This window comes from Trachurus trachurus, assembly GCF_905171665.1.
Source record: "Trachurus trachurus genome assembly, chromosome: 12".
In the NCBI taxonomy this organism is placed as follows: Eukaryota; Metazoa; Chordata; class Actinopteri; order Carangiformes; family Carangidae; genus Trachurus; species Trachurus trachurus.
Genome location: NC_139908.1, coordinates 16,601,788 through 16,628,774, shown reverse-complemented (window position 1 = coordinate 16,628,774; position 26,987 = coordinate 16,601,788). Strand labels below are relative to the sequence as shown.

The window sequence follows — 26,987 nt, the reverse complement described above, 5'->3', positions numbered from 1 at the left end:
ATTGAAAGAGAAAGAAAATAGAGGAGCGCCTTTATTCATCATGAAAACAACAAGCCAGAGATTTGAAAAGTGTTACAAAATATGATTTATTACATACAACATCTCTCCAATGGACAAATCTGTCCAACTCCAGCTGGGTAATTGATACACACCCTACAAAGCTGCCACTCTAATCTGGACTCTGTTTTCTTAGTGTAACCACACTTTCTCCCTTCTTGTTCTTGTGTTAGTCTTGGACAGTAAAGCCATAGACTCCAACCAGCCAATGAATGCTTTGATGCGACTGAACCAGATCCGACCAGGGCTGCAGTATCGTCTGCTGTCCCAGTCGGGCCCGGTTCACGCCCCAGTCTTCACCATGTCTGTGGATCTGGATGGGACCGTTTATGAAGCATCCGGATCCTCCAAGAAGACGGCCAAGCTGCACGTCGCCGTCAAGGTAGGAATGAAGGAAAAGCAGCAAAGTGGACGACGTCATGTGCATGTGCAACCGACAAGAGAATTATGTGTGATTTGGTTCCTCTTCTGCCCGTCTTGACTTACGTGCAGAACAGAAATCAAAAAAGAGCCTCTAATAAAAAAGATATGATTATTTCTTGGCTACCTGAAGAACTCTCTAAGCTCCTCCAGCTGCAGCCAGACCTGTGTGTATCTATAGATATGTTTTTGTCTGCATATGTCTGTTGGTGTGTGTGTTTGTGCGTGAATGTGTGTGTGTGTGTGTTTGTGTGTGTGAGAGAGGAAGGATCGAGGTGGGCAAATCCTTGTAATCCCAAAGTGGTTGTGAACAAAGAGGCTCTCCAGAGCACAGAGCTGGGATAATCCGCTATCCGCTCCATTCCCATAAAAGGCTCTTTCTCCCCATCTCTCCCCCTTTTCCATTCTCCTTCTCTCTCACTTTCTCTTCCTCATGTACTCACCTTTTGATCTCACGTTCTTTTCCTCGCTCCCTCTCCATCTACTGTACTCTCTCTCTCTCTCTCTCTCTCTCTCTCTCTCTCTCTCTCTCTCTCTATCTATCTCACATACACATGCTTTCTCGTTGTAGTGTCTGGTTCAGCAGCTGTAACACAATCGCCTATTTGGGTCAAAAATGTGTCATTCTTCTATTCCTCTCCTGCCTTCATAAAGAATCACTCTGCTGCTCTGAGTGCTGCCCAGGACCCGTGTGACTCTGTACAGCCGGTGTTTTGTAATTGCTTTATTATAACACATCGTCTGAGTCAAATTAAACCCTGTCATGTCATGTAAGTTCGGCGTCCTCCAGTAGTGATGCTCTTAGGAGAGATTTTTGTTAAATTAGTATCATCAACACAGCGGTATGACATGTTTGACATTTTAATTTCCATTTAAAGAGCTAGACTAACTTGGTACACTCTGTTGAAAGGGCAACTCTGGATGCTCTGCCGTCGTAGTTGTCGTGCCATTATCTGCTCATCAAATACATGGAAAGTGCAGAAAAACTGCTGCACTATTGACATTTAGGTCGAAATCGTTAGCTTTTAATTTTGGCTTGAACTTGTTGTCTTCTGTTTCTTTCCTGCTGTGTTGCATCTTCACGGCTCATTTTTGACTTTGTCATCATCATCCCTCTCTAGGTTCTCCAGGCGATGGGCTACCCGACGGGTTTCGACTCAGACCTGGACCCCATGAGTTCAGACGAGAAATCAGACGGCGAGGGGAAGAGTGAGACGTCCTCACACACTAGCAATAACCCAACACACTCCTCGGACAGTTCCAACACACTGGAGGTGGGATTTTTTTTTTTTAAACATGCTGATAACATGATGCCGTTTTAATGCTTTTTTTTCTCTGAGTGGAAGTCTAAAAAACCTTTTGAAGTGATTGAAATGTAACAGCCGCTTTGCTTTGAGGAGATAAAAGGTATCTAAGCTGGTTCTTCTCCCTGTTCACAGTCATGCTTTTGGTCACGCACCTCATGTTCCATCCCTCTGGTTTACTCTCCACCTTGTGCTTTTATAGTAAAGATATGAGGATGTTTTTAAATTACATCACTTCAATAACCTTCTCACCCTGCAGGTGCGAACTCAGGGTCCCATACTGACAGCGAGTGGGAAGAATCCCGTCATGGAGCTGAACGAGAAGAGACGAGGCCTCAAATACGAGCTTATCTCTGAAAGTGGAGGCAGCCATGACAAACGTTTTCTTATGGAGGTGAGAGCCGCGTATACACACAGACTCACGCTGGGGTGAGATTATAAAATACGTACACATGCACGGGAGTGTCGAGCCATGACATATAACCACAAAGATGTAATAAAAATGTTCATAGTTCACCAGCACACATCTATGTGCAGCATGGCCAGGGGGAGACACTTACAGAGGCAGAGCCCCACACACACACACACACACACACACACACACACACAGAAAAACAGTCTGATCACCGGTAGAGTCAATCAGTCAACCTGGTTCCTGGAGCAAGCCTTCTCTCTGTGGGGTGTGTTGTTTTCCGACACGGCTGGCTGCTCCATCGCTCTGCTGATTGATTAGCAGGCCTTCGTGACAGCAGGGCATCGCTAAACAAGCTGTCCTATTCAGCCAGACTCTCTGAGTTACTGATGACTGGTTAACACATGGGTTTGGGGCAACGTTACTGTGTGAGTGTTTGTTTTGACAGAGCTGAGACAAAAAAGAGCGAAACTACTTTTAGAAAGGACAAGAACAATCATTTAAAAAGAGGAACCTGGGAAACATAAGCATGGCTCCAAACCATTGTTCTGATGTATGTGTGTATATACGTATATGTGTGTGTGTGTGTTTCAGGTGGAGGTTGACGGGCAGAAGTTTCGTGGGGCAGGCCCCAACAAAAAGGTAGCAAAGGCCAGTGCTGCTCTGGCAGCTCTGGAAAAACTCTTCTCTGGTCCCAACGCAGCTGCAAACAAGAAAAAGAAGATATTGCCTCAGGTAAGAAAACCCACACACACTCTCATGCACACACATACAGTACAGTACGGCACACACACACGCACACACACTATCAAACCACTCTCTTTATGTCTTTCCTAAGAGCCAAAGTGTTGTGCAGTTTTAAAAGTGACTGCATTTAAAGCTATTTTGTGATCAGTATCACCTCTGTGGAGCTCTGGGACTATTTGTCCAATTTGTTCACCCAACAGTAATCAATAACACTTGAGTTTAACAAGTGTCTAATCAGATCAATACTTGACAGTTATCAGATCGCCACTCTCCCTTTATTTCGTCACTGAACCTGTGCACTAACAGATCTGTGGACAACAAAGCCCATAATGAATAGAACATTGTGTTTGTGCTTTTGTACCTTATTTTTGTGCACTGCATCTCTCTGTGCAAATACTAAATACTGTTTTATTTTTTCATTATGAATATTTTATGCACACTCATGCTCAAACATATGCTCTGTCTGTCTGTGTTCAGACTAAAGGAGCACTGGCGGCGGCGGCGGCGGCCTCGGCAGTAGCAGCTCAGGTAGCCAGAGGAAGAGGAAGAGCAGCGCTCGCAAGAGGAGCCTTCGTCAGTGCAGCTGCACCTGGATATGTCACACCAGGTAATGAGAGGACAGCTGTTATGTCAATGCTTAAGAAGTGTATTATTAATTTTCATATCTGCATGGGTAAGAGCTATTTTTACCATCTTATGTAACAATAGATATATAAATATTAAATATAAATGCACTAGATATGAGCAATAAAGTTGACAACTTCTTAAACTTGATATATGATGGCATAATACATAAGCTATGTCCAAGAGGAAGAGACTTCCTTTTTCATATTTTACATAGTGGTTTGTGCAGAGTTGGCATTTTCTTTTACTGTTGTCTTTACAGTACTGACATTTTCTCCTGCTTTAGGCGGCTCCTTTGCTCAGTAAGCATCAGTTCTCCCCTGCAGTTGTAAGGGAAATATCACAGGCTTTCAGAAACAGCCTACAGTGGCCTACAGTACAGAGGACAGTAGCTAATGTCTGCATGAGAGCTCGGCGATAACCAATGTTGTCAGAGAATCAAGCGGCAAAACTGCCCGGTGATTATTCTGGGATTTATTTCCAGCTTGTGCTGAACGTCCGCTAATGTACGACCCCTATAGCTCCAATCAGACCGGCGCTGATTTTGTTAGGAAGGGAGTGTAGCTTCCACTCGGGTCTATTACCCTGAGCCCACAGCTGTCTGCTAGAATTTAGGCCAAAACACTCATCTAAACTTACTGTTGAAAAAGTGCAGCCTGGAATTAAACAAGTGCACAACTGAACCAGACCCTGTAACCTCCTCCCCACAGGCTTTGGGACACCGTATGGCTACAGTCCTGCTGCAGCAGCTGCTCCTGCATACGGTACGTGTTTCTTGTTAGACTTCCTGTCTACTCGTCCTCATCTCACCCTCCTTCTTACCATCTACAGTATATACTTCTCTTTCCTCTAGCTTCTCTCCTTCACTCCTTAAACTGCTAGCCATCAGTAGTTTTTATGTTCCACCTCCAACCGTCTTCTCCACCGCGTTCTTGGCTCCAATTCCTTCCACCGTTTTCTTTAAAAACCACTTTCTTAAAATCTCATCCCACTAATCCACGTTTTAAGGTTTGGCGCTGAATTTCAGTCATAATTAAACAAAGCTTAAATTGTCTTTAAGCAAATCTGTCTGTGCTTTGGCTAATTGTGCACTCACCAGTTGTTTCTTAATCTGCTAACTCTCTCATCCGTCATGGTTGGACCACTAGGCTCTGTAAAGAGCTGCCTATATAAAAATTCAGAGAAATTGATTATTATTATTATGCTACACCCACACACACACACACACACACACACACACACCTACACATCCTACAACCCCTTCCACCACACACTGTCTTGAATTGAAATAGAAAAATGTCGAGACATGAACTCTTACTCATTATACAATCTTTCCTAGACTTATAATAACCCGGGCACACAGTCTTTGCTGCCGTCACTCTCATTTCTGTTCACATTAGCAGAAGACATAGTGTGAGTTCCTCACTTTGCCCCCTCCTCCTCCCTCCACCCCCAAACTGTTATTTAAGACAGAGCGGCGGGGAAGCTTCAGCACTGCAGCACTGCTCCTGTCATGTTATTGCTGCTTAGGGGTTTCCATGTCCTTATTGCTGAAAGTGCTCACTGCACTCACTCACTCTCTCTCTCACTCACACACACAAACACACACAGGAATTAAAGGGGAACTATGCAAGTCTGGTCGCTTTTCCGCTGCTTTGCTAATCCTTCTCCTGGCCATGTGCATTTGTTTTTAACGAAGCCGGCAAGAAAGCAATCCATGGAGTGATGGATAACGTTATATATCACATTTGATGTTACGACGTGTATATTTGTGTAGTCTTATCTGTCATAAACCAGAGATTGTGTTTGTGTCGCGGTGCCACTGAGACAATATCTGGGACACCGGTTCAGCGGCACTGATCTTGCAAAGTTGGTTTTCGGCCAAGAGACGCTAGGTGGAAGGCAGAGAGCCTCCATTCATCCTCATAACAAGTTACAAGTCATTTAATTTAATCATCACAATTACTCCAAAGCTGTTTAGTTAAGGTAAAAAAACATGTAGCACAGTTAAATTAGAAATCTTGCGTAGACACATATAGTCTAAAATCTATACCAGTGCTTGACCTCTACACAGGTATTGGTGCAAAAATCGCTGCATACATCCCTCTGTCAAACACAGTTATGTTGACCTCAACAGACTCAGCCTTGTGTAGTGTGTGTACACATGTAGCATTGGGAGGCCCCTCTGTCCATCCTACAGCTTGGAGTTTGAATGGGTCTTATGTGCTGGGAGAAACTGGGCTGAGGCTCCGGCCTGACGTTTAGTGCCCCCCGGAGAACCCAGCAGCTCCGTACATGAAGCGCACCTCAGTCCCCGTGTTTGTGAGAGCTGGAGCTCTGCGTTAGTGTGGGGTGTTTCATTTCAGCCCCTGGCATTCACACACTCTTCCCCCGTGTTATTGTGACTGCCACCCTCACTGCAACACTCTGAATTCAATAAGGAGGCGCTGCTTACATCTAACTAGCACATTTCACTGTCATTCCTCTTACTCAGATTTTTGGGTGATTTTGTCAGTGGCCTTGACATTCAGGGAAAAAAAGAAAAGAAAATCCATTCAGTAGTTTGCTTCAGGACTCGCCAATGAAAAGACTTTGATAAATAGGTGATTGAATTTCCTGTATCTGGAGGTGGATGAAGCATAAATCATTGTTCACTGCCCATCTCTGCCCCATTACTCATCAACACGTCATATATCCTGGTGGGTGATCTTTATAAAGAAAGGATAGAGACCAAGGCTTGGATTATATTCACATATTGATTTTATTCTGTAAGAAAGTATAGTGGTTCCTCTGGCGGGGCTCTCAACATGTAACTCAAACATTTGAACATCACATGTAGTGCTCTTTAGGAGGAAATCTAATTTTTCATCTTGCGTGCTGCTGACTTCAAATATAGAGCTGCAGATGGAGAGCAGGATAAATACGTTTTTGTTGTCACTGATGTTTAATATTTTAGAATGATCAAAAAGTCTGTATCTGAAGTGTGTCTAGAGCTTAGATTCAGCCACATCGGATCTGATCAGAAAGGGAAAAAGTGCACATAAAAACTTTAGGAACTGCTCCTTTATGTTTGGGACTGGACACTTTCATCTTGTTTCCTGTTTTTTTTTCCTGTGCTGCTTTGGGATTTCTTGTCGGCAAGCACTAATATTGCATTCGAGAAAAGCTGCTGTGCTCACCGGAACAAAACACCATTGAACATAGAAGACCATAATCACAGAACATAGAACAGTTTATCATAGAGGCTCGTCCAGAGCGCCTGATTTACTACAGAGCACAGCAGCAGAAACAGCAACTTCTGCTCGATCCTCTCTTAAAAGGATTATTCCGCTTTGTTACAACTTGGACGCTCATTTTCAGTGTGTATATCCTCGTCAGCAGAAATAGCAGCGTTGCATTAATTAAATGCTGAGATTTGAAGATGTGGCAACTTTGCTCAAAAGAACAAAACGACAGATCAACCAAACTGAGAGCAAAAACAGTTTGACTCGTAGTTGTAGTGTAGTTTTCACTTTCTTCTGGTTTGTTGTTTACATCTTATCTGATTGGCAGTCTGCTTGTGATTCAGCCTCATCAGATGTGAAATCTCAGCAACTGATTAAATGAGTTCAGTGTTTTTATTACTAATTGCAAAGACACTAAAATGACTAAAATAAAATCCAAGTTGTAATAAACTGAATTTAACCTGTTTGTTTGCTTTTTGTTAACTCTGAATCTTTCTCCCTCTAACCCCTGATGAAGGCTGTGACCATGACTACAAGCACTCTTCCCTGTTCTCACACGCTCACACTCACGCCCCTCCTCTGGGACCCCTGTTTGTTTTGACACAGGGGCTGTTTGTTGGCGAACATGTAGCGTAGTGTGTAGTGTAGTGAGCATTACAAACGCTTGGTTATTTGTTGCCCTGGACTCACGCAGAGCTGTGCTCTTCTCATGTCTCCCCTCTAGGTTTGCCCAAGAGAATGCTTCTGTTGCCTGTCATGAAAGTGCCCGCCTACCCCGTCCCCCACTACCACTTCTTTTAGCACAGGAGACATTCATACCAAACGCACCTTTTTCTAGAAGGGAAACTCAGTGTTTTTATTCTGTTGGGTTCTTTTTTTCTACAATATCATGGGGAGAGGATTAAGGACTTGAGCTGAAGATTTGTAAAAGCGCTTTTTTTTTTTTTTTTTAGTTTTCATACTGTTTCCAAAAACCTTTATGAATATGAAAAAAAATTACTGCAGGTTGAAGTTCTTAAGAGATAAACAGAAACTTGAAGGATTTGTACTGTGAATTGTTACCTCATTCTTTGAGTCTAAATTATATTATATATCAATCTTTTGTTACTGTGCTTGTTCTTTCTCGAAGGAGGATAGCCTTTGCAATATGATACACACAACACACACATTCTTTGTAAAAAATAATAATAATGTGAGCTGTGTGAAGGATGTATAGGATTAAATAAATAATGTTGAAAAATGAATAAAGTTTATCTCCTATAAAAGCTGAACACTGCCTGGTGTATATATATCTGATGTGAAGGCTTTTCAGGTGTAGCACCTTTCTGTTCGGCTCGTTTTGTTTTGGATTCGGCCTCTGTAGTGGCTGTAAGAGATTTACCCAACTCTTTAAACAGGTGCACAATCCTGTGACCTAAACTAACATTTGAACATGAAGCTTTAATATTCCACCCTCATACATTCCCGCTGATTGAATTTCAAGCTTTCCACGTTCCTCGGCGCCTCTCGTTACATCCCTTTGACCCTCAGCTTATAGATATTCACAGGGAAAGATGAGAAGACAAAGGATGAATTTAGAAAGCTCTTCTTAGATCCCGCATCTTGCATTCAGCTGCACGATTTCATTACTGCGTGTGGATTAATATTTGGCAGATTTGTCACAGCTATACCCGACACTACATATGGACAGCATGTTGTTACATGAAACAACTGCAGCTTTTTTCTAAGCAGCTATATTGGAGCACAGTCTAATATTTATGCAAAATTTATGGTATAAATTGGCCTCAAAATAATAAAGACAAAACACTCTACATCTACACAGACCTCATCTAACACACAGTTTTGTTTTGTTTTTTATTTCGCTTGTGCACATACAGTAATCATCACTTTAGCAGCAATAAGGGACCTGCATGAATATGTGTTATGTGTATGTTATTGTTTCATTATTTCCATATCATTGCTGGATTTGTTTTGCATTATTTTTCCCTGTCAGGACTGAAACATCAAAATCATCCCTCTAAGACGATCACATTTTCATATAAAGGTTTAAAAAATAATTAATTGATTAAGTTGATTAAATTAATGAAAATATTGATAAATTAAGAATAAAATAATGAGCCTGGCTGAATGAGGCACCGTAGAAGAGATACTTCACTTTATTCTGAGGACTAAAGGTCAGAGGGTCAGTGCCAGTCAACACAGAGATAAGCTGGCCCTTCACCACGTCTTGGTCATCCAACCAACGAGAGATAACCCCTGATGACGTCTCCATGGTTACAGCTATGAGGCGCAGCCATTGTATGAGAGGATCCAGTATCTTGTCCAATGGTTGGTTGAGCTCCATTGCGTTGTTCTAAACCTTCATAACTGATATTTGTCTCACACATCAAGAGCCTCGCTTCAATCCTCAGTGATTGAAGATTATTTCCAGCTTCCAGTGTGTTTTTTTCTTTCACACTTTGGTTTGAGGTTGAATTATTCTTAGTGCACTGAGAGCCAAAAGCCCCACAGAGAGTATTTACATCCAAAACTGCTTTAGCTGTGTCTGATTTGTGGTTAACATCCCAACCCTGACTCTACACAAATAGCTAAATAAACTATTTGGTGAATAAATATTTATGATTGCCTCTCTCCTCCTAAGAGTTTGATATTTTGGCCACAGCAAGCAGCCATTTAGCCTTACTTAGCATAAAGACTGAAAGCAGGGGGCAACAGTACAGGGGGCTACAGTGTTGCCTTCAAGTCTTTATACTAAGCTAAGCTAAGTCTGTAGCTTCATATTTACCATAACCATATAACAGCAGCATCAAACCCATCTTCCAATCTAGGTCTAAGCAAAAGTAAACGAGTGAAGTTCCCCAAAAATCCAAACATTCCTTTAATGTGATCTATGGCTCACTCTCAGACAATATTATGTAACAGCATTGTTAAAGTAATAAACCTTTCAACTAGAATATTTCCAAGAACCACTCAAAAGGATTTTTGCGTCCTTTTAGTGGACTTGAAGTACCTTGCCCTAAAATAACAATATTGAATGTTTTTCATATTTTTGTCTAGAATGAGAAGAAAACTTCATGTATATCTAGATTTATAGATGTTGTTCATCTAGTAATGACCCCCGCTCTCTGTTTCTCTGTTCTTCATCTCCTTGCAGGCAGACTTTTCATTGACAATCCCTTCTACCAGCCACGGACCATCGCTCCTTTTATCATTCACCTGGGTCCCCAGGATCTCTTCTCTGACTTCTAGGTGGCAGCAGGTTGTTGGATACTGTCTTCACACCTCTGACCTGGCTGCTCACACGCCCACCTGTTTTCTCTGTCCCGTCTGAATGGGCTTTGCCTTTCTATCCCAGCTGATGGACTCGCGTATCCAACACTGTTTGCAGTTTTGATCAGTCCGCTGGAAATAGGAAAACAACTTTCTGGCCCGGCAACAGCGTCAGAACCGCCTGACCTACTGACCGAGAGGCTCAAAGCTCCTCTCTCTGCTCTCTCTATCTCTTTTCTCTGCATCCAGATTATCCAATCAGAGGAGGGCGACTTTACAATAAGCAATACTCGTATTTTTCGAGAAACGTTCAGCTGCGACTGTGTGAGGCTCGGCTGAACTTTGGTCTTTCATATAGCAATACATCTGAACTCCTCTGTTCGAGCTTATATTTACTTGAGAAGATGTGAATGTTTGATGGAGTTTTACCCAACACAGCATTGCAATAGTTCATTTTGATTGTATATTCATTGTATGTGTGTGTACGTGTGGCTATAACGTGACTATATACACATATGTATGGTGTATGTTTCTATAATGATGTGTTGACAATAATATTACTATATGAAGATGTATTTATGTAAATAATCTATAAAATATAACTATTGTTGGTATAAATTATTTTAGAATTATAAAGTGAAATGTAACTAATATCACAGTATAGCTTTCTTCCAATTTTATATACACTGAGCAATTGAAGCTAGTTCTAGGAGATGCAATATTATCTTTGGTATTCCTATTAACCTGTGCTGTTAGAATAATAATGCTTCCTTCTTTCCTTTCCTCCCTTCTTTCCTTCTTTCCTCTCCTTTCCTCCTCTATCTTTGATGTCTCTCTGAGCCTTTCTGAGCACGCTCTCTGCTGCCTGAGGTTTGTTTACGTGGCCTGGACAAAGAGGTGCTCACTACTGAACACAGTCATAACCTAATCACACACACACACATGCACACACACACAAATATATACACACTTAACCTGTCAGAAAGCACATTTTCTATAGTCTCACTACTGGCAGGGAATACTGTTGTTACGAATATTGTATGCGTATAACATGTGTATACTCTGATGTACGCGCTCCTCCCTCGAACCATTAACACACCTTAACGAACTTGTCCAATCAACACGCAGCTCTGTCCCGCTCGCCTTAGGGACCCAAAGCACAGCTCACCGGCACCACTCACTGCTCCTCTTTTCTCCCAACACACGCATTCACACACACCCTTCCCTCCACCCTCCTATTGCTACTCCATACTGTATGGGAGTGATGTTGCTGGTGGCAGAAACACTGTATTTCACAATGGGGAAAGACACAGCACAAAGTAGTGGCTCACTAATTACTGTAAAGACTGGATTATATTTATATGCTCCTGCCTGTACATCACCTTCATCATCTCACCAGTCTGAGCTTTTCTGTGTTTACTGTATGTGGCTGGATTTTAGGGTTCAGTCATTGGTTACGTTATATCTTAGTTGCTGTGAGCTGAATGAAGGTTTTGAAGCTTGGATTGTTGTTGTTTTTTGCCTCCTAGTCAATGATGCCAGAAGATTTGAGAAGAATTTTGGTGGATCTAAAATAGACATAGATAGACGTAGCTGCTTGTGATGGATTGAGGCTGAAATATCTGCCTGAATAAGGGATGCATCAAGAAGAAATATTTTACTATAATGTTAACTACTTATAACCAAATCAGCAACAATCAAAGTTTGGAGAAAAACATCTCCAGTTATTATCTCCAGTAATGTATTTTGACAGGTTGATCAATGTCACCCAACAAACCCATTCTAATCCTATGTGGGCCCTGCACAGGGTTGCCCATACAGCTGCCTACACATGCATTTACACATGCACTTTATGTGGGCACACAACCCAGTTGGTTGGAGAATACCCTCATGACCCACATTTCATGGCAGTGATGGGGCCCGCAGTGGGCAGCCCACAGTGGCCCCACATAGGCCCCAAAAAGACATGTTTGCTGTGCACCTGTTTCCAAATAAACCTTGCTTACCTGACACAGGTGAGGGAAAACTTTGCTTTGGGAGAAGACTGAATCAATTAGACAAGATTAAGATTGTGGCAGTGTTGTGAGTTTAATGCCACATACTAGATTTACACAGGTAGTAATTAGACTGAGAGAGGAGGACAGGAACTCTGGGGTTATTGGAGCTGAACAGGTGTCTCAACACTGCACTGTTCTCACTGAGATTTGGTTGAATTTCTGCAGCGCTCACATGCTTCTGAAGGCTTCTCACTGGTTATTTTTTTTATTTTTAGCCTTTAATAGAGACAATATGTCAGTCAGCAGAGGCAGAATCGAACAGAATGTGCATCAAAAGGCTTTGATTCTCCTCGCGCTCGCCTTGATCTGGGCGCCAGCTTGATCCCCTGTGCCTGTGCCAGCTTTGATTTCAACAAAATACGACGTCTGAGAAACAGACAATAGACTCATTAAAGCTCATAAAGCCAATTTTTCAAGACAAGTTAAATTAGAATCAGATTTTGTGAAACTACTGAGCCGACAGTGAAAAGAATTTGGCACATTAAACGTAGATGCATTCAAACTGTGACACTAAACTGTGATTGAGAGATAAACTAAAGGAAGTCCAGTTCTTCCTGTAGACCATCTCAGGTCACTGAGGTCAAGCACACAAACTCTTGCTCACTTCTATTTGAGCAGTTGTTCCTTCACACTCAGCAGCTGGACTTATACCCACACACTGTCCTTCCCTGGAGGAATCTGCATATAAAGTCTTGATTATACACTCAGAAAAGTCACTGGTCAAAACTTACTGCACTCAAGCTGCCACTGGAAATCAATGTACAGATATTTTATCTGCTAATCTCTATGTACATCGAGAATGTGAACTAGATCTGTCTGGAATAAATGAGTGCTCAGATCATCTTACTTCCCTGACACGCAGGAGCATTAAAAATACTAAGCTGTCTTGTAGAAACTAGATCCTGCTTCTTAAAAAAAAACACCTACTCTGACATGCCTTCCATGTTTAAGGACTCTAAGCTTTTCCATCAGATCACAGAGGAAACATAGACGCTGTTTGGCCTCTAAAAGTTTCAAACAAGCACCTGAGAGATGGCTGCTGCTTCTCATCCTCGTGTGGAATTCACATGCAGGTGAATAAGCTCAGAGCTCCGCCGTGTCGGAAACAGACCTTTTCTATCAGCTAAGAATTTCTCCTAATTTCCCCTCTGCCCTTTCTCCATCTCTCTCTCTCTCTCTCTGTGCCACCCCCTCCCTCCCTCCCTCCCTCCCTCCCTCCCTCCAGATGGCCCACATTAATAAGGCAGACAGTCATACTTCAGTGAGCAACCTTTTCATTTCCCCTCAGACTGTGCAGAGACGCACGAGAAGTCACCCCCTGACAACTGACCCTGTCCTCCTGCTCTGTTGGCTGGACAACAGCGCGCAGAGGAAGAGGTGGCAGAGTGAGCACTCAGGGGAACAAAAAGTCGGACTAAAAGTGGCACAAGCGGTCCGATGGGGCTGCACAGGCTGGCCCCGTGGTCGGAGATGGTGTTAATTTACTGGGGGAGGTCCCTGATGTGCGCTTCATGTTAGAGTTTGCAGTGAAAAGGAAGAAAAACAATAATTATCTTTTGGGTGTTTGATTTAAAAAGACGTTTTTTGGCCTAATAGGGGTTATTGCAGGGAAAAGCAAACAATATTACGTGTATATTCACTACACTGGCTGTGTTTCCTGTACTGTAGCAGCACCATGAAGAAGACAACACCAGCCATACTCCACTATGTCTGAAATGAGAACAAAAAAACATTCCTGTGACAGGTTTCTCCTCACAGTAGCTGTGTTTCCTGACTTTTTTTTTCTTTCTTTTTTTTTTTTTTTTTACAGTGTAATAGTTGTTCTGGACTCTCTGATAGATGTTGTTCCTGCTCTTGAAAAAGTCTCTTAAGGGGAAGCCATGGCAGCCGTTGTCCACACACACAGACACACACCTACACACATGCACATCCATCTGTGCACCCTACAGTTTTCACAACGCCTCTTTGTGGGCGTTCAACAACAACAACTACAAAAACACCTGTAATCTAAGAAGCACAAAACACACACACACACACACACACACACACACACACACACACACACACACACACACACACGCAATACACCCACACATCCTTCTCAGGGCTACCTGACACACACATGTATATGCAAATGGATAAACACACACATACAAGCACACATGTTATCAAAAATGTAAATATTTCAATGTTCACCGTCAATAACAGCTGAGCACATTGAGACAGCATGACATTCTTTGCTCTGTGGTTAATATCGAACTACTTGTACTGTATGTAGTGAGAGTCACACATGTGGTTTGGCCTTGTTTGTATCTTAGGAATTGAGCCATGTAAGAAGAAAACACAACCCCATCTACCCCCATTTATTTATCTTGGTGCTTTATAACGGGCTGTGTGTAGCACTGTACATACTAGATTTTACTTTTAACTTTGCTTTTCTGGAGGAACAGCAGTCACATGTGAACAAGTGGAGCTTTGCTACCAGGAGAAAAGAGGGAGGAGTGCTGTCATCAACAAAAAAAGAAATAAAATAGAAATTACAAGCACCAAATACAGGGGGGGCTTCGCATGCCAAGATGCTACAGTACTTTCTAAAGAGCTCTGAGTGCTTTCGTTGCCAGGTAACATCAGGTTTTTTTTTTTACTTTTCTTTCCATTCGGAGAACATGCGCTTGCTATCCCCAAAAGGCAACCTCTTTATCTTGTTGCCAGGTCAAAGGTCAAAAAGGGAAAGCAGGGGATGCAGAGGTGCTTTTGGGAAATAGTTTTGGGTTTGTTCGGCTGGATGGGATTTATCCAGACACCAAAGGCTCGGAAGCCTTTGTTGCATAAATCTGATCATTCCAGCAGTCTCACAAGTGATCTGATATTCTCCGTCTAGACAGTTACGAAATGCCAGGTTTTTTAAAAAAATATGTCAAAAAAAAAAAAAAAAAAAAAAAAAACTAGCTCTCATGTGTGTGAATCCAGCTTCTGAAGGAAAACTGTGTCTTGCTCATTCTTGCATTAGCACAGAAAGTTGGTCGTTTACGTCTGGCTAAATTTGTCTGGAAGCAGGAGGGAGACGAGTCGCACAAAGAGCCGGAGAGCCCATCGGGCCGGTCGGTCGCTCTGAACTGTGCAGAGCAGCAGAAATAGATCCGGGATCACGTTTCAGCTGCTGAGGCAAAGTTAACCAGACTAACTGCTGAACAGATCGTTTTCTCTGGGTGTGTGTGCATGCGTGTTCGAGAGAGAGGGACGTGTGTGTTTGTGTGTACGTCTGACACTGCACATGAACCGGAGGGGATGGGAACCTATTTTACACCCACATGTACACACACACACACACACACACATAAACACACACATATGGTCACATCGAGCATGTTGCATACTTCCTGATCATGGTCAACTGATTGTTTAAGTCCAATATCCTCCTGATAAATGATCAAAGCATTTTGGTTGGGAATGTACGCTGTTGTTATAGTGATTGTAGAGTAGAATGTATTTACTCATAGAAAGAGTAAACTTGCTTTTTTGTAGAGAAGCATATATACAGAATATATATGGATAAATACATATATATACATCTATATATCTTTTGAACTACTTGTTTGTGAGAGTTGTTTTGGGCGCATCCATCCTGTTAGGATTCATGATTTTTATTTTCTCCCCCTTTTTCAATTTTTATTTATGATGTTTTGACAGGAAGTAGCGTTTTATGAGTGGCGAGTGTTTTCATTTTTTCCCTGTAAATATGATTTTTTAATTTTATTTTTGACAACAAGAGGATTAAAATGAAGCTGTTTTATGATGCTGCCTATAAAATCATGAAGTGATATTTGTCCACTGAGGCTATTTGATCCATTAAATTATCAGAGTAAATTTTGTGGAATGTAGTGGGAGTGGGATTCGACAGAGGCCAGTGACAGTGACGGAGGGGATCATTGGAAACTCGCTTTATTGATTGTTTTTAATTAGTAGCAACATTCACAGCAGTGATGATCTGTGGTTGTCACTGTTTCTTGACATAATCTATGCTTAACGAACTGAAAATAAAACTGAGAAAGTGCTGAATCTCTGAACGTGAGTGTTTTTTAATGATCTCCGAAAACTGAGAATGATGGAGCCACTGGTGAGTCAGAGAACTCACAGACTTGACTCGTGTTGAATTGTGGAAAAACATATCTAAGTAGAATGTGTTGATGAATTTATAACCTGTCATTTTCTGCATTACAAAACACGACGTGAAGCATAAAAACACTTGTTAGTATCTACACAAAAAAACAGGGACGACATGAAGGCAACAACAACAACATTAAGGATTTATGGTTTGTTCCTTTTTAAGCATTACATTTCAGCAAAAACATTTTTAAAAAATAACAAAAAAATATCATACATTTTATGTTTTTGGTTGACACACTGAGAGCACTTGGTGCTTTGAGATACTGATTTACATATAGCAAGCACATTGTTTTCTATTCTCATCATCTTAGTTGAGTGTATCATCATGCTGATATTTGGTAATTAGCACTGAAGCTGAAGGGAATGTCATTGGTTTGGCAAGTAGAAGAAGTCACAGTGGTTATTGAAATAATTCTCACACACACACACACGATCAACAATATTCAACCATGTCAAGGTAAGAGTAAGAGTCAGAGGATCACTCATGTCAGCAGGATGTATTGGTGACAATGAATGTTTGTACTAAAGGATGGGGACAATACAAAACCTAGACCTAGAATAACAGCTCAATTGTCCAGTATATTGGGAATTGTTAAATCTCTTCTGATCGAATAAAAATTGATTTGACGGTCATATAGAATGTGTAAATGCAAGAAGAACTTATCAAAGAAAAAATATTAATTGGAAAACCTAAATCCACCCTTTATAAGAACATAACAAAGCAGATCTGGTAAATGATTCATTCACCCTTTTATCTAAATACATACTGTATAGCCACCACTGTGACAACATTTTGATTTGGTTTTATATGATATATGGACAAATGTTGTTATAGTTCCACCATATAGGTTCACATTGTTGAGTCTACACTGTGACCCTCAGGAGTGCTAACACGTCATGCTACGATTACAGCGTCAAGGTTATGGGCGATAATTGGCAAGTTTGTCTAAGAAGAATTTTAGCACATGGCACTTCAGCAATATGAGCTGTCAATCATCTTTAGTGGAGCACTGCTGACGGCTGAGTCCGGGTATCCGGTGACATCTCCAGCAGTCAACACCACCAGCGCACAGCCACGGCCGCCAATCATCCTGGAAGGCACTGAGAGTGTGTTTGTGCAAAATGTGTGTGTTTTCTAGAAAAAGAAAAACCAAGGGAGGGGTGAAATGTTTTTTGTCTGAGAGAAAGGAAACAAGACACAGGATGAGGATTAAACTCTCCAGTCACTGACAGTTATCCTGACAAATTAAACCCTGCTCTGCAGATATCAGTGGCCACAGTCAAATGTGGCAGCTCAGTTATGGAAGTGCTCACATTTTTATGGCGTTATCTATTCTTAAAGTGTGTTTATCATTGTAAAAATTTCCTGGAAAGTGACAAAAAGGAGGACATATACGTCAGGAATCTGAATGTATTGCTGTTTGCCTGCCATCTCCATTCCATCAATGTGATAAAAACCAACGAAAAACAACCCTCTCCAGTAAAAACTCTTTTTTTATAGCAACAAGAAGCATGCAGCTCTCAGATGTCACGGAGGATCATTGCTTGTTCTGTCCGTAGGAACCATATAGGTATCTGCATATGATGTGAAATAAGCACTGGTTGTTAAACAGATGCAGATATATAAGATCCCAGGTTGATCATAAAATTTGGCCGCCTGCCTCTTCTCACCGTCACAGCACATTTTCTGATCGCACAGTTATGTACACACTAATCTGGAAAACCAATGAGACACAGTACACCAGAGGCATCTGTGCGTGGTCCAGATTCATACACTGTAAGGGAAATAAATGACCTTGGACTGCTGACAACTTGTGTGGATCACCCATATTATATTTCGGCTGGTTAAAGGAAGCCGTGATATGCTCACAAATAAGATTAATTTGACAGGACTCATTCCAGTCCCTCTTGACACACGGACGTCAGTGCCTGTTTATAGATCAACATGTCTGGTGAAGATGTAACAAATCCTATAAAAGCAATGTTTTGACTTGAGCCCTGTAAAATGAATGGGAATGAAAAGTGTTAAAGCTTGTAAATGTCCATCAAAGAGGGTGTGTCCCTCTGAACTTCTGAGATGTTAAGAAGATGGTTTACTTTGGGTAATCTGAGGAGTTAAACTACAACACACTGAGATAAAAACAGCCAAATGCTGCAACATGACATTTCTTCTTTTTTTCTTGGTATTACCGAGATTTTTCCAGTTTTATTTTGCAACATTTAACAACCATGTGTATGTTTTTTTAATGCAATTATTAATCCTAAAACTTTCTTAATTTCCATTCTATTTTTGTTTAATCTCATATCATATCATATTTACTTCACAGGGTATCATCTATAGACATTTAGGTGTCAACACTGGGGTAGGATGAAGGTGCTTTCCTTACACAGGCACTAAACAAGAGAGGGCCTAAAATGGATCCCTGAGGGACCCCAGATGGAGTTTGTCTTTTCATCAAAACATTTCACATAATAAACTTTATGATCTTTGGCTTTGGAGTTCGAAAAACAGCCAGAGCTTTTAAAACTCTATTGATCCATCTGTTTTGGTTAGAAACATTAAAAACACTTTATTGGCGTAAAATAAAACTCTATGAGACACTTTGAATAATACAAACTGTAATGAATTTTAAAACCAGTGTGATGCTATAAAATCATCAACGTCAGTCAGTGCTGACCTTGTCTGAACCAAACTCCACTCCACACAATGTGACATTGTTGCCTAACTTTCTTTTTACCGCAACAAATTTAAACCCATCCTAATTATTTTTTACCCCCAGTGAGTCGTGAGTGTTTGAAGTCTAGATAATTGACTTTAAAAGTGCGAAATCTCTGACTTCTTTGGACCCAGATTAGTTATGAATCTTCTTCCATCTGGATCACATCACTGCCTCCTCTCCGCTCCCTGCTGTCTGACACGCTGGTGACATCAGCCCTGTAAACACTGTTAGCAGCGCTGATGTAGATGATGTTTAGTGAGAGTAAATGAGCATTAAACCAAGGGGCAGTCAGGTGAATAATTGGCACAGAATACTGTTGTGTTATGAAGTTTTTTTTTATCAGTGTTGAAATAACTTTTGAGTTAATGTTTTAAAATAATGTGAAAACCTTGAATAAATGCTCTGCTCCAGATGCTTTTTTATACATTTTTGAAGTTAAGCCATTGGAGCAGAATTTAATCATTTTTATGTTTCTGTGTGTGTGTATGTATTTTGAGCCTCCACGGGGGGATTAAATTTGCACTGATCATTAAAGATACCCTCGATATAAAATCTGCAACAATATTTTATTTTGATTGATCATTTAACAATAATTTCTTAAGCATAAATTGGAAAAATACTCCTCTCAAATGTGAATATTTCTCTTTTCTTTACTCTTTTATTGTTGTTGGTCAGATGAAACTGGACATCTTGAGGATTTGGGTTCAATCCTCCTTCCAATTCCTGCCAGTGTTGAAGACATTGTCTTCTCCCATCAGTGTTAAATTATTGATGCGTCCTATACCAGATGTGTCAATATTATTATGTCCTGTATTTTTTTTTTATATATTATTAATAAGAAAATGTGTATTAATAAGAAAGAAAATTTGAGTGTGAAAATAAACAGATGTTTTAAACCTCACTGTATGTCATTAATAACTTGTCAGACTTTGGAGCCAAATCAGCAGAAGCTCAGTGTGTGTTTCTGTAGTGAGGAGATCAGGTGACAGACAGTTCAGGAGGATGCTGGGAAGCTCTGAGGTCCAAATAGTGTCACATGGCCTCTGTAACTCAAACTAACACACACACACACACACACACACACACACACACACACACACACACACACACACACACACACACACAGAGAATTTCATCCCTGGCTCACAAATCACTTACGACTGAGCCGAGCAGCAACTGAAGATGCTCGTCCCTGCAGCATTCCACCTTTGCATTTTACTCTGTTGCTGCCTGCTGATTGTATTTATAGCTCTGTAACACAGGACAGGGAGGAGGGGGGTAGGATGGGGGATTGTGGGAGAGGAGCTTGTCAGGGTGATATTGCATAATGCTGACGCCTGTTACCTCCAGCCGCTGCAGGTACCGGGTTTCCAACTTGCCGTGCCTGCTGCTTTGCAATCTGCAGCCACGGTGGCCGACACACAGCCAAGATCCCAAAGGCCATCATCACGTAAGGTGATAATTTCATGGGCCTGTACTAAGTTATAAACACTTCAAATGAAATATGTAAGACCCCCAGCACAATCAGTGCCCACTGTACATTTTGTGCACACAGGCAGAGGCAGAAAATAGCTCATACCTGACACAGATAACAATGCAGCCATATGTGATGAGGCATGTTCTCTGGGGGTTGTAGAAGAAAGATAGAACTGGAGCCAAAATAAGTAAAAAGCTGTGAGATTTCCATGCTGCTCATGGGAAACGGCTTGTTCAAGTGGCTGACAGATAAAGGCTGTTAGCCAGAAGACAACGGGGTTTATTATCATGTTCAAAACTCTCTCAGATGTCCAGAGAAGTGTTCCCGTGAGGTGACCAAGAGAAGTCTCATTATAACAGCAGCATAGACCTCTTTTATCTCCCTCTGCTTTTCAGCTGAAATACAACACGCTGGAAATTAGAGAGAAAAAAACAAAAAACAAAACATTTTCAGCTTCATAGGAGATGGCTTTGAAGTCAGGACAAAGATAAAGGTGCAAAAACACAAATAGAATTTTGATGTTCTTAATATGTGAGCAACCTCAGAAACATGACGCTGTTTTGTTAAAAGTGATAGATAGGAGTGAAAGTGGGTTTAATATTGAACAGCTTCTTGTTTTCCACAGTGAGGCATCATAATATATTAACTCATCTGGAAACCAAACGCAATATGAGGGTGTAGCTGGAAACAAAGGAGAGGGAATTGTCAAACAAGGAGATTTTTGCGTTTCAACGTTCACAGAAATATAACAGTGAGATTTAATTTTAGACTTTGTAATCTCACTTTATTGTTTTGTATTGTATTTAAATGTCTCAGGGCAGATTCACTGTGTCGGTCTCTGAGGTGAGAGGAAATCTATAGAAACCAGACACATAGTTTAAACCTCACCCCCAGTGTCTCCTCTTCAGTGTTACCTGGTTTTTGTTGTTTACCCTCCATCTGCTGCAGCTCCTGATGGATCAGAGTTAAAAAAAGAAAAAAGAAAAAATGTTACAACTTGGGCTGAGTATCAAACCACAATAGTTTTTTGGTGCCAGCTGAGTAGTCCGTGTAGCAGGGGAGCTGTAGAGTTTGAGTCTGGTGATTTACCTTCTCTTTGATCACAGAGCTCCTGATTTAAATTCCCCCTTTGTACAACTTTGAGGGGGTAAAGTTCTTCTGACTGCACGTTTCGACATTGAACATCTGAAACTTGAGCTTCTTCTTGCTTCTATTGTCAAATGACAAAAAAAGTATTTTGTGGAAAAACAAGTATTGTCAGAAAACTTAATAAAACAGGGATGCTACTTCTTTTTCATTAACATAACTAAGACAACATCTTCAGACACATTATCTTGTCCAATAAAGAGAAATAATATGAAACAAAGAACAACAACACACAACATTAGTGAACACACTATGCTAGAGTTATTCTTAATAAATTGTTTGTGCAGAAAGAAAGAAACACAGATCCTTTTGTGTCGATATCTTTATATTGAAATTCATGAAGTATACACAATGCATCCTACACTATTACAATTTCCACACATTGATAATGTTTTTTTTTGTTGTCGTTGGATGATAAAGCTACGTTTTGGCATTTTAATTAACCAAACAGCAGTCTGACTGAGAAGCTTGGAGCAAAAATAAACATTAAAAACATAAAACATAGTTGTGGTTTTTAAACTGTAGCACGGCAGCAGGTAGGTAGGTACAAGTAGGCAACATTAGTTATAGTTACAGAGTAGAAAATCATAAACAAAAACTCTATATTCATTTTTTTTTTTTAATGTTTGTTATATACAACCCAGTGCCTTTAGAGGAATGGCCCTTTTGTTTCTTTCCGTCTCAGTCGGACTCCTCCGCTGACATCACAAGTAGATTCCAGCCAATCAGATTCCACCTTCAAGTTATGCATTTTACAGTAATGGTTAATTTTAGGCTGGCAAAAGAAAAACAGCTTTGTTTTCCCTCCAATCTAATATGAATAGAAGTATGAACAGATATTAGTTTATTGGAATTTCTCCTTCCTGTTCATTTAAATATGCAAACAAACACACAAACCCTTTAACCCCCTCCCCTCCCTCCCTCTGTTCCCTTTGGCCTGATTTAGTCTCTGCTCTTGACCATTGAACACTTTGCTGTGAACTCCTGCATTGATGGGGTAACTCCTGTGGTACTGATCCGTGCTTTAGGTGTAGAGTTACACTGTTTGCAGATGACAAGCATCTTTATTTGCATGTCTTTCCTGCTCCTACATTCACAACAGTGTGTGCACGTGCACACTCAGTGGCCACTTAAATATTTAAACTTTCTCAGCTCCAGATAAAATCCCGCTTCTTTTTCCCCCTCCTGAACACATTGAATTCTTTGAGGCGTGAAGGTGTTTGAAATGTTTCACAGGGATTTCACTCTAAGCTGGTTCGATAAAGCCGTTCAATTCTGCAGATTCTTACGAGCCGAGCCTCATCCCCTGAAGGTGCTCTACTGAGCGCGCAACTGGAACGAGCACAAGTTTCTGTCATGTGCCTGATGAGCAACTTTGTCAGCCGGCTGTGAAGAGATGCTCTTGGACGGTAAGAGTGCCGCTGTACGCTGTGGTACCATTAACGGAGCCTAATGTAAAGCCAAGAAAACACTCTCCCCTGATGTTGCCTCATTGTTCTTTTTACAACAGACGTCAGCAGCAGAAACAAAAAAGCCAAGAGTCATACATTGTGAGATGCCCATCTGCACTATGCTGGTACTCTGTGCTGCACTTATCCGTGTCCTCTTTGCTGTAAACATCTTCTCTGACCTCCATCGCTTTATTTGCCTCTGCCTGGTTTCTGCTTCCCCAACAAAATTCCTTTTTAAAGATGACCAGTCTGCTCTTACTGTACATCTTTTAGATCATATCTTCCTAATGCTTTCAGTAACTAACATCTTTATCATGTCAGGTTCCTAATAAAGTGGCCACTGAGTGTTTGTTTGCTCTGTATCTGTGTTTCTATATGTATATAGTATATACTGTATATATTTGAGCGTGAGGACGTTGTAATTCAGTGCTTAGGTCCTCAGTGGTCTGAATGAACTGTGAAAACTACTGTAAACACAGCACAACCTGCCACCCTGCTCCACAATATATCAAACATGACACTACCAGTCAGGGTCAAAGGTCACAGAGCAGCTGGCGCCCCCCCAGAAGCAGGCGGGGGGGTGGGGGAGTGGGTTTCAAGGGTGTGTTCAAATACAGCAGGAATTGCAGTTTTTTTTTCTGTGTGCGTGTGTGTGTGTTCTCCTCTTTGACTTTACGCTTCTCTCAGCAATGTTTAGGGTTTGTGGTGATGTTCTAACACACACACACACACACACACACACGTACTGTATAATACATGCAGAGGTTTTCATGGTTTGGAGCTTTCTAAATTTCTTTGTGCTGGGAGATCCAAACCAAACAAACCTTGGGCATATTTCGTGTCTGGAATTTGTTGTGAGGAAAGTCGTGCTGCTGTTCGTACGGAAACTTTTAAGCATCTGTTTTTTTTCCCCCCCGTGAAGGACATATTCATATCTTACGAGCGTCATCTTTATCCACCTTCAGATCAAGGCTTTGTCAGCAAACTTCTCTTTAGCATCATTCATATACACATTTGGACAATTCAGGAGACAACCAGGAAAAACTGTTTTCCCTTACATGCATGCACACACTCATAACCTTAGTGCTTTTTCTTTCCCTTGGACTTCACATCGCTTCGTTTCTCTCTTTACACACAGCTTAACGTTAATTCAGTCAATTACTTAAGCATTCGAACAGTCGCACACACATGAACACATACACCACACAGTCAACACAAAACAAAACATAACCAAAAAAAAACAAAAAACAAATAAAAACATGCACACGCGCACACACACTCTGACACACATATCCTCTTTACATAAGCACATTCATGTACATACAAAGAAAAAGTAAGGTATTGTTCAACGTAAATTAGAAAAAGCTCAGTTTGAAAAGGCGTATATTAGCTCTCGTACCTAAAAGAAACATTTTTCAGGGACCGGTTGGTTTGTGCCAGTAGTTTAGAGGGGAGCACGCAGAAGAGTAAGGAAGGACGGAGTGTTTTCTTCTCTATCCCGTCAGGACAGGTACAGTCCAGATGTCCTACCTTCCTTCTGCCGGTCTTTAACATCAGCAGTACAAAGACAGAAATCAATGAAGCATTTCTCTTCTTCTTCTTTTTTTTGTTGAACGCTTTTCTCTCTGTGACCAGTGGAAGCACATAGTTTCTCTGGGGGAAAGTGGTACCATTGTACTTCATCTTATGTTTCCTATGTTTTCCAGCCCCTTCTCATCAGCACACGTGGCTGCAGTCATTTGGGGGTGAAGAGGGGAAGGAATGGGTGAGGTGGGGGGATTAGATCAGTAGGCGTGGGGATGGGAGAGAGAGACACGAGGAACATTTTTGATAAGTAACACAGTCTGTAGTAATGGTCATCCTGGGTTTTAACGGTCAATGTTCGAGTTAAAGTTATGGCCCAGTGGGTTAAGTTTAGGGGTCCAGAGGTTTCAGCGTGGTGAGTTGCACTGAGCTCCAGACGTGGTCTGGGTAAAGAGGGTGGGTGGGATGGGTGAGGGTGGGGGTGAGGGGGTTATCAGGTTAGGTGGTCTCCTTGCCCTGGGTCCCAGTGGCGGTTTTGATGGAGCTGAGCGTTCGGTTGAACCAGGTCTTCTTGGCGGCCTGGACCTCGTTGAGGGCCAGACCCAGGTGGTGCTCCAGGTCCTGAACCGAGAAGAAAGAGAAGAACTAAAGATGGCAGCCAGAACGACAGAAAATTAACATTGAAAGTTTTTAAAGAACATGATATATTGATTAATGTGCATTTTCCTAATCAAATCAATGAATAAATAAAAAATAAAGAACATAGGCCTCTGTTTACTTCTGAGGCATCTTATCATCTATTTTAACAACGCTGCCGGCAGCTTTGAACTCAATTCCCTTCCTGCTCTCAACAGACATCATTAATCATATAAAGTCTTCATCTTTCTTCTTTGACATCCTTTCTAATAAACTCGTCACAGAGCTGCTTGTTGCCGTCAGTCAAAAACTTGTATTATAAATAGTTCACGCTCTTTTAGTCTGACACAGTTTTCCCTCGGATGCACCAGGCTTCAGTTTCTGTCTCACACGTTAAAACTCTATTAAAATAATTTCCACTCTGACCATTAATTGACAGCAACTTATTCAATATTTCCACTGCGCTTCAAAGCTCCTCTCTTTAATAAGACTGATCTTTTCTAATTCTGCTAGACTGTAATGCTGCTTCAGACACTGATCACAGACCTGTCATCACTCAATTAGTAAATTAACTCAGGCTTTTCCACAATGTTCTCATTTCTTTAACCATATCTTGTTAATAGCAAATTTTATGCTGTGTCACTTCTTTAGTGTGGTGCTCTTCAAGGGTTTATTAAGTCATAAGAGCAGAAAAAAGCCTGATCCGTCTTTATAGTGACACACTGTGTTACATAATATCAGGTAGTCCCAGTATTAAAATGAACACCCCAAACTGTCCTTGAGTTAATGACTGGACTGACTGGAGACGATGAAGCTTCGATTCACTTCTCAGACCTCCTGTCCCATTTCCAAACCTCCTATATCCTCCCCATAATTGTCTTTGGACCCTCTTAAAGGCCGTCAAAGCCTTATTGAATGTATGACTGCAACAAAGGCCAGACCAGCAGACTCACTGTGAGTCGAGGTCGGTTTGATAATTGGCCTCTGTGTCGGCTGGAGCAGCTTGTAAGTCGTGATGGGAGCAGAGTGTGCTTCAAGTTATATTGTTATTGTACAACTACACAGGACATGACTCACAAGCTGCTCTGGCATTTAGACTGGAGGGTTGAACAGTGTGGCAGGAAAGTCCCTTTGTATTTATAATTTTTTTTTTACTGCGTCTACAGCAACATTTATGTATATCAATCTAAAATCAAACTATGATTTCATGTCTGAGTTTGATTTGGATCAAAACTGAGTGTTAGTGTACCTGGATTTTGCACTCAGCCTCCACCAGCTGCAGTTTGGTCTGAGCCAGTTCCAGCTCCATCTCCCTCAGCTGGTTCTTCAAACCCTCCTTCTCCTCGTCCGTCTCCTCAGTCCCTCCGGCTGGCGCCGTGGTAACAGCGGCCCGCACACGACCCTCTTTGTTGAAAAGACTGCTGCACTTCTCGCAGCCCTCCACTTTGGACTGGAGAAGGTTATGAGAAAAACAGAAACAAAAATAGAAAAAGGTTAGAGGAAAAAATAAGGCAATAAATTACATCTTTACACCGCTCCCTGACCTTACAAGCTCCTTCTTTTGTTGAAACAATCAGCTTCCTAGAGCTCTCCCCTCTGAGATGGAGGAGATTAAAAATACAACAAAACAGAAGATGAATGTAGGAAGTAAAGAAAGAAAGAAAGACTCAAGGTAAAGCAACAAAGGAAGAAGGTTAAATAAAGATACTGTATAGCCTGGCACCAATGCCATTACATAAACTGGTGACACT

The 26,987-nt window shown here is 41.3% G+C and overlaps 2 protein-coding genes across 5 annotated transcripts in view; one reads left to right on the top strand and one right to left on the bottom strand.

Annotated features, from left to right (window-relative positions):
- Nucleotides 1-10,359, top strand: part of strbp (spermatid perinuclear RNA binding protein) — an 80,444-nt gene extending 70,085 nt beyond the window's left edge. For 2 of the 3 annotated variants that reach the window (XM_083983221.1, XM_083983222.1), the window contains 7 exons: nucleotides 231-439; nucleotides 1,599-1,751; nucleotides 2,041-2,175; nucleotides 2,788-2,928; nucleotides 3,418-3,547; nucleotides 4,275-4,328; nucleotides 9,943-10,359. In XM_083983221.1, the coding sequence (XP_083839347.1) occupies nucleotides 231-439; nucleotides 1,599-1,751; nucleotides 2,041-2,175; nucleotides 2,788-2,928; nucleotides 3,418-3,547; nucleotides 4,275-4,328; nucleotides 9,943-10,037 (917 nt within the window). In that variant the 3' untranslated portion in view covers nucleotides 10,038-10,359. Of the gene's footprint in view, nucleotides 1-230; nucleotides 440-1,598; nucleotides 1,752-2,040; nucleotides 2,176-2,787; nucleotides 2,929-3,417; nucleotides 3,548-4,274; nucleotides 4,329-7,512; nucleotides 7,991-9,942 lie in introns of those variants that run through there. The other variant, XM_083983223.1, reaches the window with a different exon arrangement.
- Nucleotides 10,360-22,556: 12,197 nt separating this feature from the next.
- The window catches only part of rabgap1 (RAB GTPase activating protein 1), a 74,340-nt gene continuing 69,909 nt past the window's right edge, over nucleotides 22,557-26,987 (bottom strand). For both annotated transcript variants that reach the window (XM_083983215.1, XM_083983216.1), the window contains 2 exons: nucleotides 26,486-26,686; nucleotides 22,557-25,221 (listed from right to left, as the gene is read on the bottom strand). In XM_083983215.1, coding sequence (XP_083839341.1) covers nucleotides 25,099-25,221; nucleotides 26,486-26,686 — 324 coding nt within the window. In that variant the 3' untranslated portion in view covers nucleotides 22,557-25,098. The remainder of the gene's footprint in view (nucleotides 25,222-26,485; nucleotides 26,687-26,987) is intronic.